At 49.1% G+C, this 18,587-nt stretch overlaps 1 protein-coding gene across 3 annotated transcripts in view; it reads left to right on the plus strand.

Annotated features, from left to right (window-relative positions):
• Positions 1–15,946, plus strand: part of COLGALT2 (collagen beta(1-O)galactosyltransferase 2) — an 86,672-nt gene extending 70,726 nt beyond the window's left edge. Inside the window, exons 7-12 of one of the 3 annotated variants that reach the window (XM_075936774.2) lie at positions 801–877; positions 8,398–8,504; positions 9,509–9,641; positions 10,036–10,163; positions 10,440–10,646; positions 12,873–15,932. In XM_075936774.2, the coding sequence (XP_075792889.2) occupies positions 801–877; positions 8,398–8,504; positions 9,509–9,641; positions 10,036–10,163; positions 10,440–10,646; positions 12,873–13,149 (929 nt within the window). In that variant the 3' untranslated portion in view covers positions 13,150–15,932. Of the gene's footprint in view, positions 1–800; positions 878–8,397; positions 8,505–9,508; positions 9,642–10,035; positions 10,164–10,439; positions 10,647–12,872 lie in introns of all 3 variants that reach the window. The other 2 variants (XM_075936772.2, XM_089780596.1) reach the window with 2 other exon arrangements.
• The last annotated feature ends 2,641 nt before the right edge of the window (positions 15,947–18,587 follow it).

Raw genomic sequence — 18,587 nt, forward strand, 5'->3', positions numbered from 1 at the left:
TGTTTAGCCCAAGGTTACACAAATCAAGGAAGCCAGCCTGGCCGGGAAATACCAGACCGATCATTAGACACAAGAGTTAGTCTCCTCTCAGCCAGAGGAGCTGTGAATTGGGTGGGCTGCTGAGCAGTTAAGGCAGGACTCAGATCAATCCCGCAAAGGTGCTTCCAGGGGTTGCGCAGCACCAGAGATCAACACACGGGTTTGTAGGGGCAACCATGGATCTAGCAGCCTGATACCCCATAGGTCTGCAGTGTTTGGGACCCCTTGCTCCCTACCCACTTCATGTCATCTTACCCTGCCTCCTGCTGGAGGGCACCATTTCCTTAAAACTGGGTGGCGTTGGCCTCCGGGAGCTCTCAGCCCGCTCTGTCCCGGTTCTGAAGATTGGACAGCAGTGAAGAGGGGCAATCTGTCGTAGAGTTGGAGTTTTTTACTGATGGTTTTTTTTTTTTTTTTTTTTTTTTCCTGTAATTCCCTCACCACCAGCTCCTCCTCGGATAATTTCCTGCCAGCAACAGCAAAGCTCCACCAGCAGCAACCCCTACCCTGCACCAAACCATTATTTACATTTTGCCAGAGCTGAAGACAGACGTGCTCCTGTGCGTTCCCTTTGCAGTCACATGGCGTCTGGGCGCGCCACTGGCACATGATGCTAGTTAGGCCGTATCATCACACGCCACGCCCAGGTTCCTCTCGGTCCCGGGGGAACTGGTGAAAAGCGATGACAGAGCATTTACTGGGTTTCTTTGCCACAAGGCAGTTGAGTAACCAGCGCTGTGAATGTTTCTGTTCTCTCTCAGTTGATCATCCTCCAGTCGAGCCTTCGCAATATGTCTCCATTCCCCGAAAACACCCAGACAAGATGGGATTTGATGAGGTAGGTGAGATGGGCTGTTGTTCCCAGGGTGCAGTTTGGGAGCCAGTGAAACTGCTGTGCCCCCTAACAATTCACCTCAGTTGGCCTCTCACACTGCTCTGCTGGTGACTCAGCTAGCTTCTCCAGGCTCTTTTGTCACCCACCACGACAGCAGGTGGTGCCTCACACCCAACTGCGTTACTCGCGTGCTTTACTAAAGCCACTCATGGACAAACCGGAGGACCCCGTCTACTTCCCAGCTCCCCAGCCTCGCACCCCTAGAATAATAGAATCCCAGGGCTGGAAAAAACCTCAAGAGTCATCAAGTCCAGTCCCCTGCCCAAAGCAGGACCAACCCCAACTCAATCATCCCAGCCAGGGCTTTGTCAAGCTGAGACTTAAATATTTCAGGAGTGGAGATTCCACCCCCTCCCTTGGTAACCCATTCCAGTGCCTCTCCACCCTCCTAGTGAAATAGTTTTCTCCAACTAATATCCAACCTAGACCTCCCCCGACCGAAGTATAAACCCAGAATTCTATTGTCTTTCACTGCACAGGGATCTGCATGATGCAAGCTCATTCATTAATTTGCTCCCACCTCAATGTGGGGAAGATACGCAGCAGCCTTTGGTTAGGATTCTCAAACACTTCACTCAAACTCACTACTTAAGATAAAATATAAAACAAATGAATTAACTATGGCAAGATAGATTTTAAGTGCTTCTAAGTGATAGCAAACATACCAAAGCAGATTACCCCGCACATAAATAAATAACACAAAGGAGATTAATGTATTAGATAGATAGGATTTGAATTAGCAATATCTCACCCTGACTGATGATACAAGCAGGCTAATAGGCATCAGCAGCACGTGCTGTGCAGGTTGGATCCCCCTTCCTTGTTCCAATTCCTTTGTCTTCCAGGGGCTTCAGACGTTGAGTTGTGGAGAAGTGAAGACAAATCATGATGTCACTCCCCACCTTATATGGTTTCTCTTTACAGTAAAACTCCGATGGTCTGGCATCTCATGGTCAGGCACTCCTGATGGTCCGGCACCATCAGGAACCTGGAAGTGCTCCGGGCAGCTGGACCATTGGAGCTGCTCTGCTCCCAGCTTCCCAGATTCAGCCGCTGCTAAAACTGACCAGCGGCTGAATCGGGGAAACTGGGGGCAGAGCAGCTGGAGTGCCGCCGGGTAGGTCCAGTAGCGCTGCCCCTTGGGGCTACGGGACCAACCTGGCAGCACCTCAGCTGTCCCCGATTCAGCCGCTGCTGAAACTGACCAGCCGCTGACTACAGGAAGCCTGAGGCAGAGCTGCTCTTCCCTGGCTTCCTGGAATCAGCCCCTGATCAGTTTCAGCAGCAGCTGACTTGGGGACCCCTGGGACAGAGCAGCTGGGGTGCTGCCGGATTGGTCCAGCAGCGCCACTCCTCGGCACTGTGGGACCAACCTGGCAATGCCCAAGCTGCTCTGTCCCAGGCGTCTGGATTCAGCTGCTGTTGAAACTGACCAGCAGCGGCTGAATCAGGGACTCCTGGGGCAGAGCCGGACTATTGGAAGGGGGGGCTATGAGGGGTCTGAGGTGGCATCCCCCCCACCCCACCTCGGACCCCTCATAGCCCCCCCTTCTGATAGTCCGGCATACTTCATAATCTGGCACCCCCTGGGTCCTAAAGGTGCCGGATTATCAGAAGTTTACTGTATATGACTGGAACCGTTTGCTTCAAGCTAAGTAGCCAGACCAGTTTGTGAAAAATACTGTTCCCAAAATGGAGTTCAGTGACCTCTGGGATAGATACATCCCCTTTCCTGCTTTGCTGAGTCTCAGTGTTTATGAATCATTGACTTGCTGGAATGTCCCCACGTGAAGACAAACCTTGCCGGTTGTCTATGCTGATGGCCATTAGCGCTGTATAGCTTCTTCATTGCTGGCGGGAAAACGCTAGCGGTGGGTGATTCCAACTTCACAGCATCTTTCAGCAGCACATACATAGTATAATGTCATAACCAGGGATGTAAGCGACTAGACGACTACTCAATAAGCCTAGGCTTATCTCGGGTAGTTAAGTCACTACTCGACTAGTCGCTCCCCCCTCCCTTGCTGCTTCTGTATTAGAGGCAGCAAGGGAGGAGATCAGAAGCTGGAGCTGGGGGGAGCCGGCTTAAAAGCCGGTTCCCTCTAGCACCGTCTCCATGGGGGGCAGAGGCGTGGCAGGGGAAATGGCGCAAACGGGGACTGAAAGCCCATGATCGCACCGGGTCTTGACTGCTGCGCCTCTCCTTTTGAAATCTAGTAAGAGCCCTGCGGAGCTATTAATACATTTAAAAGGCAGAGGCGCAGCAGGGATAGCGAGCACGCCCTTCCCCTTATGGACTAATCAATTAGCTGATTAATTGAAATTTAACACACTTCTACATACGATAGCACATGCAATCCAATGAGATTTTAATGCTCAGCAGATTGACATGTTTGGAATGATGCTCACATGCCATACGTCGTACAAGACGCATTAGAGTTCTACAGCAGGGGTGAATATGTGGTACCAGGGCACGGTGCCTGAACGTACAGGAGACCCTCGCCAATCCAATGGCGAAATCCACCAACGGGGAACTGTGAGTACTGGGGAAGGGGGGAGCGGAGGGAGTGCTCCGTTTCCCTGCTGCTCCCGGCCACTGTGGTGAGTGCGAGAGAGTAGGGGCCTGATTGCTGCTTCCCCTCCGCAACAGGCCTCCCCGGGCCTGCTTCTTCCCCCCAGGTCAGGGGATGGGGCACAATGAGGGGCAGGGTGGTGGCAGGAAGGGGAGCGAGGGTTAGCATGGGGTGGGTCTCTCCGACCGAGGGGTGGGGTTCCTAGGAGGCAGGTTTAGGATTTCTATGGGTAGGCCTCCCATGCGCAGGTTAGAGTTTCTTTGGGTAGGGCTCTCAACCCTGGGGTTAGTGTTCCTATGGGCAAGGCTGTTGGAGCTATGGTCCTGGTTGCTATCAGTAGGGCATTTCAAGCTAGGGATAGGATTTCTATGGGTAGGTTCCCTGCCTTTGCGTTAGGGTAGGATGCTTGGAAGAAGTGTTAGGGTTTCTGTGAGCGGTGCTCCTTGCCCTAGGTTTAGGGTTCTTGTGTGTGGATACTTTGATGTAGGGTTAGGGTTCTTGTGGGTAGGGCACTTGGAGCTAGGGTTAGGGTTATTGAGAGGGCATGTGGCGTGAGGTTGGGATTGCTGGGGGTAGGGCTCTCTGCCATAGGCTTAGGGTTTCCAGGGGTTGGCAGCTCCTTTTGCGCTAAGATTAGGTTTCCTGGGGGGAGGATACTTGTAGTTAGGCTTAGACTTTGTGGGGGTAGGGTGCTTGGGGTAGTGTTAGGGTACCTATAGGTAGGGTATTGGCATCTGGGGTTCAGGTTCCTAAGTGTATGGTATTTAGAGCAGGGTTCTTGCCTAAGGTTAGGATTCCTGTTGGTAGTGTTCTTGGAGCTAAGGAGAGGGCTACCGAGGGAAGGGAACTTGGAGCTAGGGTTTGGGTTCTATGGGTAGGGCTTCAGGGTGCTTGGAGAGAGCTTCCTTATTCTTGAAGAACTTCATTATGTGTGTGTGTGGGGGGGTCAATTTCTCCTGCTTTCCATGAAGAAATAAGGACGCTGTTTTGTTGCCCTTGCAAAGCTGTTAGTGAGGGTGACTGAAGAGAGTCAGGCGTTCAAGCTGTACATTCGTAGCTCTGTGGCTCAAAGTCTGTGAAACGGGGTCTGTGCGTGTTCATTGAATAGTCTGTATTGCTGGTCCGGAGTCCTAACTCCATTTTCCTGTTTGAGAGCCACTTGTCCACTCTGGCCTCTGTTTTTAGTTTACCCAAAACAGTTGGGAACATGTTTGAAGCAGAGCCCAGGAAGTCTGGTGCAGAAATCATCCCTCCAGCAACTCCTGTCCTGCGGTGCTAGAGCTGGCCAGGTGCAGTCAGAGGCAAAGTACTAACAGAAAGAGACAGGGAGGGAGGGGGGAGAACTGGAGAGTGAGGGTATGTCTACACTGCATCCCTAGTTCGAACTAGGGATGCAAATGGAGACAATCGAAGTAGTTAATGAAGCGGGGATTTAAATATCCAGCGCTCCATTAACATGATCTCGCTGGCGCGCTAGTTCGAATCACAGCTGATTCGAACCAGGAAGTACACGCCGGGACGCATTAGTTCGGACTAAAGCCCTTAGTAACGCGTCCCGGCGCGCACTTCCTGGTTCGAATCAGCTGTGATTCGAACTAGCGCGCCGGCGAGATCATGTTAATGGAGCGCTGGATATTTAAATCCCCGCTTCATTAACTACTTCGATTGTCTCCATTTGCATCCCTAGTTCGAACTAGGGATGCAGTGTAGACGTACCCTGAGAGAGGAGGAGAGAAACTGTGCTGTGGATAACCTGGATTTACATTTTGGGTTTGAAATTGAAACTAAGATTGAAGAGCAACAACTGGGGCACTTCTGGAGTCCATTAGCAGTTTTGTCTCAAGACAGAGTGAAATGGAGGATACTTGTAGATGACCTGTGCTCCACTCGGAGTACCAGGGTTTAAGACATTTTGTGTTGAGGCAGAAAACCTTGCGAGGAGTCATGCAGTGCCTGTTTGCGCAGCTGCCAGAGACGTTGTAATCACTGAGGGAATCACTGAAATTGGGGGAGCCTTGTATTTTGTTTTCTTGGATCGGTCTGACATTTCTATGGACGAGGCTATTTAGGTCTGGATTCTGTGTGATTGTATTTGTTTGGTCTTCTATGTTTGGATTCCTGTGTGTGTTTTTGGGCTGTTGCTTGTGGCTGCACTTAAATGGCCTGATATTTTATTAGTATTACTGCCGTTCCACCAGGCTGGGACTTAGTCTGGTTTTTATTTGGCCTCAGGGCTGAACTTGTTCTTGGCTGCCTGAAGAGAGAAGCACATCCCTGGCAGTCTGTGTTTTACCTAGGAATGTGGGTGCTTGGAAGGGCTGCAGTCTACCCGGGCCCAGGCAAAATATGTCTGCTTAGCCTGGACTAACTGCTGCTGCCAGAAATCTCTGTTTACCAGCCCGGGATGCATCTTGGGAGCACACCTCTGATTCTGACCAAACCAGCAGAAAATGTCCAGGATCTGCAGTAATTAAAAATACCCAGCATTGCAGACCCTGCTTCACTTGTGTCCGGATATTAGGGTGATAGGCACATTGGTAATCCAAAGATAGACACAGCAATTAGTAAAGATCTGTGCTTTCTACCATGTCAACTTCATCTTTGGGCAGATATTGGCCCAAAGAAGAGCCTGGATCCAAACATCCTAGTGTTTTGGGGAAGTTCAACTCCAGATCCAAAGTGCACAACTGGCCCCTGCTTTCTAATTCAGCATACAGCTGTGCATTAAGAGTGCTGTGGTTGCAAAGTGAAGCATTTAGAAGTCAGTAAAATGCCAAAGTTAATGTTGCTCTCACAACCTTATCTCTGCCACCTGTGTATTTATATTACAAGGCTGACACTCCCTAATCCAGATTTCCCTAGTCCGGCAACACTGCCTGGTCCGGCATTGTCCAGGGACCGGGTGCATTGCTGGACTCAGGCAGACGGAGCACAGGAGTCCTGGGCTGCAGCGGGGCTGCTGGGGAGAGCCCCTGGCAACAGCAGGGCCACCGGGCAGAGCACGGAGCCCTCCCAGGAGGCAGCAAAGCTGTGGGGAAAAAGCAGAACCCTTAGGTGACAGCAGAGCTGCAAGGCGGGGGAAGGGAGAGCAGAGCCGCAGGTGGCAGCGGGCAGCCACGAGAAAATGTATTGATCTGGGTGCATTGGTCTCCGTTGGTCCAGCAAATTCTTTGGTCCGGGACCGCTCAGGTCCCAAGGGTGCTGGACTAGGGAGGTTTAACCTGCGTTCTCCGATTCGGATACAGGTTTCTTGTCAGGCCCCTACTCATGGGCATCCGGCGGCTTAGGCACAGCCTTCCCAAACCGCCAGCTTGGCCATGCCCATACTCCGCCCCTAGAGCGCCTACTGTAGGCATTCTGGGGGCGGAGTGTTGCCGCCTCCCTGTGCTCCTGGCCTGAGGACTGGAATCAAGTCCTCCCCTCCCCTAGCACTGTGGCTCGTTGGCAGGTGAACTCGGCATCACTTGCAGAGTGGTGACGTGGCAGCAGTGGGCTGATCCCACCGGCAGGAGGAGGTGATCAGAGATGACCTGAGCAGAACCGGAGAGGGAGGGGTTGTTTTCAGACTCAACCCGCTGCTGGTACTCAGGTCCTGTCCGGGTCAGGTGGGTTTGAAAGGCTCTAGTCAGGGCACAAGAGGGTGTGTCAGGGCCAGTTCTTGGCCCAGTGTAGAGAACAGGGTAGGGTTCTCATTCCAAACACACATTACAGAGCATACTCCATGCACTGACATGTTATAAAAGACCTTTCTAACTCACCTGTGCAAAGGGCCAGCCAGAGGTTGAGGGATTCAGAACCCACGGAAATTAACACAGTTCTTTCTCTCGACTCTGAGGGGATTTGATTCAAGCCCAGATTGAATGGATAGTCTGTGCTTGGGCATTTGCAGGGCAAGTGGAACTTTAATGGAATATACCAAATCTTAACCACGTAACAAATCAGTGTGCTCCGTGTGCCTGGTATGTTTTATAAAACTCTTAATTCGCTCACATCAAAGTGGGTAACAGAATGTAGACAGACACATCATAGGGTAGGGATTATGGGGATTTCAAAAGCCCCTAAGTGATTTAGGAGCCTAATTCCTATTTTCAAAAAATGATTTTGACCCTTAGGATCTTATGGATAAACTTTCAAAACCCCTTAAGTCATTGACTTAATGTCCCGGCCAGATTTCAGGTTTCTTCTCCAAATAGGGGAGGTGCTGGAATTGATCCAAGAAGGTCAGATTTGATGTTTTTTATTAACAAGGCAAAAATGCTTTCTTCCTCCCCGTTTCCCTCTTACACACATGCATAAACTTCACTGAATTGTCTTTTTCCTCTACCTTCCCATAAAAATCAGCAGCTGGACTGAGAAAAATATGCAAAATTTCAGCTGATACGATAAATGACTGCTAAAATTCGACACTTTACACTTAAGTTTGAATAAAGACTCTAATTATCTTACCCATTACAAAGATAGCTTCCCCAATTATCACCTCTAATATCATGAGCTCATAGACATTTACCTCCCCCCCATCCCCCTTCTGTTCTGAAATTTGATTTGTCCTTTTCACGTGTGTTCATTTTTTTTAATTGTATCCTTTGGTATATATGGTTGTGACAATTTTCTTCCACTATTTGATCTGAGGAAGTGGGTCTGGCCCATGAAAGCTCATCATCTAATAAACCATCTTGTTAGTCTTTAAAGTGCTACATAGTCCTGTTTTTTGACTAACACGGCTACATTTCTATCACCATGATACATTTATAGTAATCCAAAAACAGTGCTCTGAAATGAAAATGCTCCTGGAGCTTTAACAGGGTCTAAAACCTGCTGAGCTCTGACACGAGTTTGGATCTGGACTTTGACTGAGGAAGAGTTTTCTGATGTTCTTCTCTCTCAACCTAGATTTTCATGATCAACTTGAAGCGTCGAAAAGACAGACGGGATCGAATGCTGCAGACACTGTACGAGCAGGAGATTGCAGTCAAGATAGTAGAGGCTGTGGATGGCAAGTGAGTCTTTGGAAAGATCTGGTTCTTCGTAGCAGAACTTTGTGCTACCTTGATGGACTTCAGTCAATTCTCCTTGATGCCATGTGATTGAGTTATCATTTTTAATGTGCTATTTGATGCAGTTTTGAAAAAAAATGTGAACATGCTGTTGTTTTATTCTTTTCTTATTCTGCCCAATCTCCGTGAAAGAACCAATAAGTCAGTTTGGGCCCAGAATTAAAGTTCTCTTCAAGATAAAGTTTGGAGAGAAGAAATGTCATAATATTAAATAGGGAATCATAATGAAGACTTTTGGGGGCATTTAAATATTCCCTTGCAATATATACGACCCCAGTGCTGCAGCATTGTGCTACCTTATAGTAATATAAACACAAGAGACAGATTTTGTTGTTGTGATTCTCAAAGCAATCTCCATTTTATGCATGGGAAAATTGAGGTTAAGGCTGTGGTTCACTAAGGGAGCCAACTGCCCAGATCCCATGTGAAAGTCCCAGGCTGAGTGACTTTTCCTAGGATGTTCAGGAAATCAGTGACACAGTTAGGAAGTTTGGGTCTTCTGATGTCTTTCTACCTTAGTGACCTTTCTAATGCTAGGACAATTAGAACTTGAAAGTGAAACTGACTTTAAGAAAATGCAATACTGAATGCTCTAGAGATATGAAAAAGCAAACAAAATCCTACCATGATGAAAAGTGAGCTAGAGGTTCTATAGCCTTCCAGTTTGAATATAGCGACAGTGTTCTTGACAATATGACTATGACCCTTTTAAAACTCTGCAGTTTCTTGAAACTGTTAAGGGTGAGTGTCTTAAATGATCTCTTATGTTTGGCATGATTTAGATCAAATTAAACTGGGTCCAGCTACAAATACACAGCCCGTTTGGGGACCTTCCCTAGATCGGGGAAGCCTTTTCAGTGCTAATCAATGTCATTGGGTCTGTGCCTGAGTAAATAGTAACATTTGTGAAGGTTCTTGGTACTGAAAGTAGCTCTCTTTTTCCTCAGGGCATTGAATACAAGTCAGCTGAAAGCTCTGAAAATTGACATGATGCCTGGTTACAAGGATCCTTATTCTTCCAGGCCACTAACCAGGGGGGAAATTGGCTGTTTTCTTAGCCACTTCTATATCTGGAAAGAGGTAAAAAACGTCTGGGCTCTGGCGGTTGTATTACATTGAGATGCTGCGGGCAGGAAGTAATGTTTTATTTTTAGGTAGTCTCTTAGTTTGGTGTAAATACCCCAGGATCGCCGTGAATGCTGCGATTTTCAAACACTGGAGCAGCTTTTTTGTTGTAGGTCAAATGTTGTTGCAGAATTTCATCTATGAGGTTTTTCTGATTCTACCCCAAGTGGAATTGAATGTCCCCCATTCTGAAGAACAGCCATTGATGTAGGTCCTTTATGCTGATCAAACAGCATGGGCGCTCAGGCCTGTTCCCAGTGGGTTCCACGGTGTAGCTTCAGAGGAAGCAGAACTGGTCCCTCGGCAGCACATGAGCCATTTTGGTCTGATTGCAAAACATGCCTTTCAGGTAGTGAACAGAGAGTTGGAGAAGACGCTTGTTATCGAAGACGACGTGCGCTTTGAGCATCAGTTTAAGAGGAAGCTCATGAAACTGATGGATGATATCGAGCAAGTTCAGCTAGATTGGGAGCTCATGTAAGTGGTCTTCCCCCTAAACCTTTCACTGCCCTCGACCAGTGCATTGCATTTTGGGACCTGTAGTTGTGGCACGGGAGAATTCCAGGAGTAGCATTTGAGTTGTGGGGTGCACTTTGGACCTGACCCATAGGCTAGTGAAGTCTGTGGAAAGTCCCCCATGACTTCAAGCCCTTTGCTCACCCTTGGTTGAGTCTCTTGTCCCAGTTACAGCAGGATTGTCCTATAGAGGTGACCATGGAAGCAACCACTCTGATGGGGTCTTCTCTCCTTCAGCTACATTGGTCGGAAAAGGATTCAGGTGCAGCGCCCTGAGAAGGCCGTGCCTAACGTAATGAACCTTGTAGAAGCAGATTACTCTTACTGGACCCTGGGTTATGCAATCTCCTTTGAAGGGGCCCAGAAACTAATTGCAGCTGAACCTTTTAGCAAGATGCTGCCGGTGGATGAATTCCTGCCGATCATGTACAACAAGCACCCTGTGTAAGTAAAATCCCTTGGGAAGTCAGCTGGCTTTGCATGAGCTGTACCTTGCTAACTGATCTTAACCTGGATCTTCTGTTGCTGTTTGTACAGTGCATCATCCTAGCGTAAGCTAGAAGGTGGAGCAGAGGACCGGACATTATTGGATATTATTATGATTTTTGGATATTGTCAGCGCTGCTGCAGATATAGAGCCAATCTTCTGACCTTCCTGTGCCTGAGTTTCTGTAATAATATCCTCCTGCAGAGAGGTCTTTTGGCATTCATGAATTCCTAATTTTGAAGCAACTGGAGATCTCTGATTGGAAGTAACTCTATAGATGTCCAATGGTGACTGTTTAGATCCGTGGTATCTAACATGCTAGCTGTCAGCTATATGTGGCTATTTGGCTGGTTGAGTGTGGCTAGTTTGCTGTATCAGTAGCTACTATAGTGGCTATTGCTTCAAAACTGATTGGACACCACGGGTTTAGATAGTGCCGACTTTGGAATACTTTACTTGGCATAGTACCCGGGAAGGTCTCTTTACAACTCTGGGTTTTAGGGCCTTTTCATAATCCACTTGGCACCTTACTACTGCCCTGTGTTGCAGAATCCAGGATTTTCCTTGCAAAGGTGTGTGTGGCAGGGAGAAGTCACATTTTTGTAACCATTTTCCAGCCGGACATATCAACACTGTCTCCCTCTTCATGGGGAGAGCTCTGTAGGGCTTTCTCTGAGAGCCCCAGAAAGTGGGGTTGGTCTCAAAACACGGGTGGAATCTCTTTGAGGATGGATCTCCTTGTTTTGTAAGAAAGCTCACCTTGTTTTTAAATGCTGTCTTCAAATTCCCTCTAATCGTGTTCCCAAGAGGCCAGTTACCCAGTCTGACATCTCCCTACAAGAACTTGGGGTGCAGCATCATTGGTCTCTATTTCCAACAGGTACTGCAGGGTCCCTTTTGGCAATTGTCATCTTGTCCTGTATACAGGCTTAGTGATCGTAACCACTGGGTGGCCCTGAATAGGTCTAGAGGGGATTGGAAGTTGTGGCATTTGAAACATCAGCAACCAGTTTTCGAGCCCTGGCAGAGCTGTGCTGGAACCGATGCCCGGAGGAGATTGTGAGAAAACTGGTGGCATGGACATAACCTCTGTTATCTCTCGGCTACCTCTGCTCCCACGGGAGATGAGGGGAGATTTACCACTGACTTCAGTGGTAGCAGAATTAGGCCAACCCATAACTCGTCTAAAAATCCCACCCAACCAGTGCAAATCAGAAATGAAGAATTAATTTTTCATTGGCATATCGAATGCCAACTCCCAGGAATCTCTGCCACCGTGGGTCTACAGTCCCAGGAGAATTTCCAGATGGGCCTGATACGCTTCCAAACACTGTTATGCAAATATGCTGTTCAGATAACTGCATTTCTCTGTCATGATCAGGAGGGTTAGCCAGCATCCTGGGGAACTATGTCCCTTACCTAAACCAGGTGGCAGGCACCCCATAAAAACGTAGGTGGGACAAAGGATTTTTGGGGTTTTCCCCTCCTTTGTCGCTGGGGCAGTTCCTCTCCAGTTATTGAAACCATTCTTCACTTTCTGTAAGTAGGGAAAAGTTTAGATAAATCCGTTTTATTGTTTTATGGCTTGGGAAATGGGATCTGATGTCTGTACACTTTAAGATTTTGGGGGGGAAGTTTTATACAAAGCCTGGTAGATAAGGGTTTCGGGTAGTTTTCCTGGCTCCTATTCCTGCATTTATCGTGCCAGAGTGGGGAAGGAGCCATGGCAGTCCCGTTGCAGAGTTGGCTGCTTTCCAGTTGGGAGCGAAGTGTGTGGTTTCTGAATTTCTTTCTGATTCTTTAGGATCCTTTCTTTTCTTGCATAAAAATATCTTTTCCAAAAGGACTAATACTATCCTCACTGCTCAGTTCACCTCAAGCTTTCAGTTATTTTGCCCAGATGATGAGCATCTAACCCTACCGACTGGTCCTAGCTCAGCAGATTAGCTCATAAGTCATGGAAAGGCAAAGCAAGCACGGTGGGGCTGGGTGAATTATTTCAGCCATAGGTATTTGGTTTCTACACCAGAAACGTCTTTCCACAATTCCCAGTGTAGAATCTTTGTATTTATACAGGTGTGTTCTGAGCTGCATGTGTGCGATCCTTTCCAGATAGTTGTCCTTGTGTTGCTGCATAACACTAATCGCTGTTGGTTTCTTTTTTTTAACCCCACGCTCTCTAGAGAGAAATACAAGGAATATTATGAGCCCAGAGACTTGAAAGCCTTCTCAGCAGAGCCCTTGCTTGTTTATCCCACCCATTACACAGGGCAGCCGGGTTACCTCAGTGACACAGAGACATCCACGATCTGGGACAATGAGACTGTGTCAACTGACTGGGACAGAGCCCATTCCTGGAAGTCCCGGCAACAGGGCCAGATCCACAGCAATGCCCAGAACAAAGATGCCTTGGTCCCCCAGCCACCTCTCGATGCGTCGTCGTCGAGGGATGAACTCTGACGGCCTCCCCTCCCCGCTGAGTGACTCTGACAGCAGCAGCCGCGGAACCTGCCTCACAATTTCGCTTTCACCTTAAAGCGTCTAGAGACATTAACGCGGTCGCCTTCTCGCCATCTTGAGCGGCAAAGCAAATTGGATCTCACTGACTTCACCCACCCAATCTCTAGTTTTGGGGAAGGTGGAAAAAGGGGTTTGAACCAGAATGGCAGAAAAACAGAGACTTCTAAAGAAGGTCTGGTAAACTCCAGTCCACTCTTGCAGGGGTTTGTAACTTTGAAAGCTCTGTGAAGTGGTGAACTGGATTCCATGGCGCGCTGAGTTGACACTAATTTACAAAGGAAAATTACGAAATTTCCTTGAATGGTGTTTTTCTACAGTTCCTGGTGTAGACTCCTCTATTTATAAAGATTAATATATGTAGGTGTTCTGAGATGGACGCCTGTAAGTCCTTTCCAGATGGTTGTCATTGTGCTGCTGCATAACGTTAACTGTTGTTGGTTTCTGTTTTGTGACCCCATGCTTTGAGCGAAGCTGTGAGAAGTTTAAATGATCACTCAAGATCACAGTGATGTTAAAAAATGCCTCCTCTGTGTTGCTATCTACACCTCTTCTATCACATGAGCCCCCACACCAGGCTGCAATACAAACCCATTTCTGGAGTCCTCTCTCCTGCAGTTCAGGATGCTCCACCCACCTCGCCATGAGGAGAGAGAGGCTGGTCATCTTCTCAAATGTGGCTGAAACCTCCTGAACTGAAGCCTTAACTAGGTTGCCAGGAGTTGGGTTTTGGAGTTAAACGCCCGGCCAAAAAGGGAGCCTGGGGGCTCCGGGCAGCATGCCAACCAGACCATTGATAGTCTGGTCAGTGGCGCAGTGGGACCAGTGCTAAGGCAGCTACATACCTGCCCTTGCTCTGCATGGCTCCTGGAAGTGGTCGCTAGGTCCCTGCAGCCTCTAGGTCAGTGGTTCCCAAACTTTTCTGCATCACGCCCCCTTTTTGATTTTTGAGAAACCCTCATGCCAACCCCCAAAATAGCAGGAAACCCTGGGGTGGGATTGACAGGGTGTGTGTGGCTGGGTCACCTCTCGCCCCTCCCCCCAGAATTTCTTCACACACCCCAGTTTGGGAACCCATTCTCTAGGTGGATGGTGAGGGAATGCTGCCCCCAGCCCCATTGGCACCACCCCACAATTCCCATTGGCTGAGAACCACAACCAATGGGCGCTGCAGAGACTGTGCCTGTGGGGACAGAGGGAGCGTGAAGAGCCTCCCTTGGCCACCCACTATGTGAAAAGGGGCTTCAGGGACTTGGCAGCTGCTTCCTGGGAGCCATGGTAAACTGGGCTCTGCTGGGACCCTGCCCCCTCCACTTCCTGCCACAGACTAAATTTCCTTCCTACACGCAGACTTGCTCCGAACCCCTGCCCTGGTCCAGAGCCCCCTCTTGCACCTCAAACCCCTCATCTGAGAACTCACATCCCCAGCCGGAGCCCACACCCCTCCTGGCACTGAACCCCTCAGCCCCAGCCTGAAATCCCCTCCTGCACCCCAAATCCCTCTTCTCCCATCCCGCTCAGCCCTCACCTTGGCTGCACCTCAATCCTCCCCTGCACCCTGAACCCCTCATTTCTGGCCCCATCTCGAGCACACAGTCCTGGCCCAGACCCTGTATGCCTGCCCTCTGCAACCCCCTGCTGCAGCCTGGTGAAAGGGAGTGAGGATGAAGCAAGTGGGGGGTGGGGCCTCAGGGAAGGGGCAAGGGTGGGGCAGCAAGGTTTGGTTTAGTGCAGTTACAATGCTGTGCCTTAGCGGTTTCAGTTTTAATAATCTTTTAAAATCCAACGTGCTTTTTAACACTGAGGCTGCTTCTTTTTTTTTTAAATCATTTTATTCACACTGAACAGTGAATCAAATTCAGTCAGTGCTACTTCCTGTTAATTGGCAGTTTCCCTTCCTGTTTCCTGGCTACAAACCTTTTGGGTTTCCTTCTCAATCAACACACTTAAAACACCTGTTCCAGTTTCCTCACTGATGGGTTTGGGCCTCAACTACTTGGCAAAGTCTCTTTAATAAGAAAACCAGGAACATGTGAGCGGTGTCAAGTCTGCTGTACTGTGTTGGACGGCTGCATGAGAGTTGTGTATTGCAGGACAAAAATGCAACTTGCCTTTTATAGCTGTTTCACTGTGACAAGTGATCTTACCCTGTTTTGGATGAGTTCCAGTGCACTCAGTATTGGGTAAGATGACAGCATTGTAAACCATGTATGTAAGTGTCCCAAATGGCAGGTGATCTGGTCTACCTTTAGGTTTTGCTGATGTAGATTTAGATCTCTTTCTGTACAACCCAACATTTTTGAAAAAAGGGGGAAAAATCCTCCTGGCATAAAATGTAAAGAAATTTTTTTTCCACCTTATGAATGATCTGTACATTGGAGCGCGTGGTTGGCTTTTTTTTTTTAACAATTGCTCATAATGTTGTGCTCTTTCTTAAAGAAGACATGTCACTGTCTGTCAGCAGGTCTGATAATACATAGAACTGGATGCAAGCTGACTAGCTGTGCGTAGTCTTAATTTGCATGGTGCTAAGCTGGACTCCTGGAACTTTGCCAGCAAGCTCTTGGACTGGGAATGTCAGGAGAATGGGATGGGGGGGCTTGCCATGCTGCTTTGGGGCATCTTTGACGGGGTGTTAAAAAAGGCACAACAAGGTAACAGAAAAAGGCTCAGGGGTGGGAAATAAGTTTACGGCGGGGGGCCCAGTTCACAAATTTTGGTATGTGATTTCAGGCCGGTTCTAGGCCCCCAGAAGGTGCGGGGTCTCAGGGGAAGGGGTTGGGCTGGGGCTACAGGGAGAAAGTGTGTGTGTGTGTGTGAGAGAGACTTTGTGCCACGCTCACTGACATTGTGTCACAGACACAGCATGTGCATGTGCTGGCCAAGTTTTTGAGAAGCCGTGCTCTGTCTCTTTAAGGGAAATCTGTTTTGCTGTTATCTCCTCCCTCCTCCTCCTGCCACTCACGTGCTTCAGATTGGAGCAGCTCTGCACCCCCTCTACAAGTCCTGTTCTGTAGAAATGGGGATGTGGGGGACACCAAGACTTCAGCTCTCCCCTCCCCGCCCCCGCACATCTAGCAGGAGAATCCCATAATCAGGTCTGCAGCCAGCAGGACAGACTGACGTCCATGTTGTGCCTGGCTGGCCAGCTGGTGGCAGTGTTCAGTGCGACACTGCCTGCCTTCAGTGGGAGAGCGCCAGGGAAACTAAATCTCAGGTTGGAAGGAGCTGGGCCTAGTGCTGGGCCAGTCCCCAAGGGGAAACTGTGCAAGCACCCAGGGCCTTTCCTTCCTTAGGGATGTGAACAGAGCCATGAAGATGCTTCCCTCAGAAACGGGGCAGGTCTGGCCCAGCAGTGGTTTACCCAGCCAGGAAGCAGATGGAAATGCTGCTACTAGCTTGCTGCTCATTGTGAAAATAGCCATTTCTCCTCCAGGCCACCACTGCCTTTGCAGGGACCACCAGGGGAAGGACAGTTTGCAGAAGGGAAAGCCCCCGTTTGGCACATCTCCATTGTACAGGGAAGGGTTTTATTAGGGGAGGAAGTGGTTAGTTGGGGGTTTGTAGAGCTAGGGAACAGAGAAGGGCACAGAGACAGTGCTTGGTAGAACAGTGCTCTGAGTTTGAGCTGTGAGAACATGGCCACCTCTGAAATAGAGACAAGGTGGTGCTCATCACAGAGCAGGAGCAGGAAGAACAGCAGTGCCCCATGTGTGGAAGAGGGGGAAGGGGAAAGAAGACTCCACAAAGGAAAAAGCCGAACAGAAAGAAACCTCACAACCAACAACTGGGTAACTATAAACCAGTCAGTACATTTTTTTGGATTAAATATTCAATACCAGCCCCCCTCTCCCGTCCAACCTCAGAGGCTTATGACAAGACTCAGTGAGACCTCTGCACCTGTCCTGATGTAGCACAGTTGTGGACTGAATCAAGCTGGATGTAAAATGGCTTTGGCTTCATTTTAGCATTTGTCCCCCACCTTCTCCATGAGAACACCAGAAACCCAGCCCACCACCCCCGGATGCCTTATCCTGCCCAACTTCAGCATGGCACCCGCTTCAGCCCTGGCCAGCTGGTGGTGGGTGTCCAGCAGTGTGAGGAAATGAGGAGTTTTGGGGAATGCAAGGGGGTGGTGTGCAGAGGGGGCACTCAGTGCCCCAGGATGGTACCGGTTACAAGTGACAAGAGGACAGGGAGTGTGTCGTTGCAAAGTCCAGCCCAGAACTGTACAGCCCTAGTGACTGACCAGAGGACACAACTGGTCCTGTCCAGACAGACAATGGGCAGCAGAGGGGAGACCCGGGCAACGGACCCAGCTGGTTCCAGCAAGGGGAGAACTATGGGGAGAGGAGAGCGACCCAGCCAACCCTGTTACCTGGAGAGAAGACAATGGACAGGGGAGGGGCTGGTGCTGGGGATACTGGGGGCTCTGACATTAGACTGCGAGGGCTGTCGGGGACAGACAGCAGAGCAGGAAGGACTCAGGTACCTGCAGGGGAGACCGATGTGGAGGGCTGAGGGCCCAGGCCTAAGAGACGCTTTGCCGTCTTCCAAGCTCAATCAACCCTCCTAAGGAGCTACACAGGGATCCCTCTTTAGAGGGCCTGAGAGTCCTGGCTGCCCAAGGCAGTGCTGGGTCTCTGTGGTAGGACGGCAGAAAAAGAATCTTCAGGGGGAGAATGCTTGGGAAGAAGGGATCCCAGTACGGGGCATGGACCAGCCTGGGAGAAACTGAATCCTGGGAGGTGGGGAGGCACCTGGTGGAACCACAGAGGTACCACTGCAGACTGCTGCATCTGGCCCACGATACCCCCTTCTCAGAACACCGAGGACAGGATACAAGATGATCGAGTACGGGTAAGAGCAGAAGAGAAACAAATTTAAAAAGCGTCTAACGCGTCTACAATTGCTACAAAGATAAACAGACACAAGCAAATGCTAGACCTCTAGATTTTCAGTGGGTGGACCAGAGTGCCTCCTATCAAAGGAAGATACTGATACAATAGACACCACAAACTTGGTGGAATGAGGACCATCCCTGGGACACAGTAATACTCAGGGTATGTATCGGAAGGACAAAAAGAGGTTGTGCTGGTGGCATTCCAAGCATAAGTCTGCTGCTCTCTCCAAGGACGCAGTGACGGCTGGGTGTGTAGAAATTACAGGAAAGGTGAATTTGAAATACGATTGGTGTGTCAAGGCTGCAACATACCTAATCTGTGTAACCACATGATTCAGGTTTTTATTCTTGTGTTCGCCTCCTTGCCTCTTTAAATCTCTTTATAATTTTTCTCTGAATAAACTGTTGAGAGAAGGGGTGACACCTACATATTTGCATAGCATTTAGTTTAATAGGGTTGGACCTTGATTAGGAGCTA

This window comes from Pelodiscus sinensis, chromosome 9 (genome assembly GCF_052426305.1).
Source record: "Pelodiscus sinensis isolate ZL-2025 chromosome 9, ASM5242630v1, whole genome shotgun sequence".
In the NCBI taxonomy this organism is placed as follows: Eukaryota; Metazoa; Chordata; order Testudines; family Trionychidae; genus Pelodiscus; species Pelodiscus sinensis.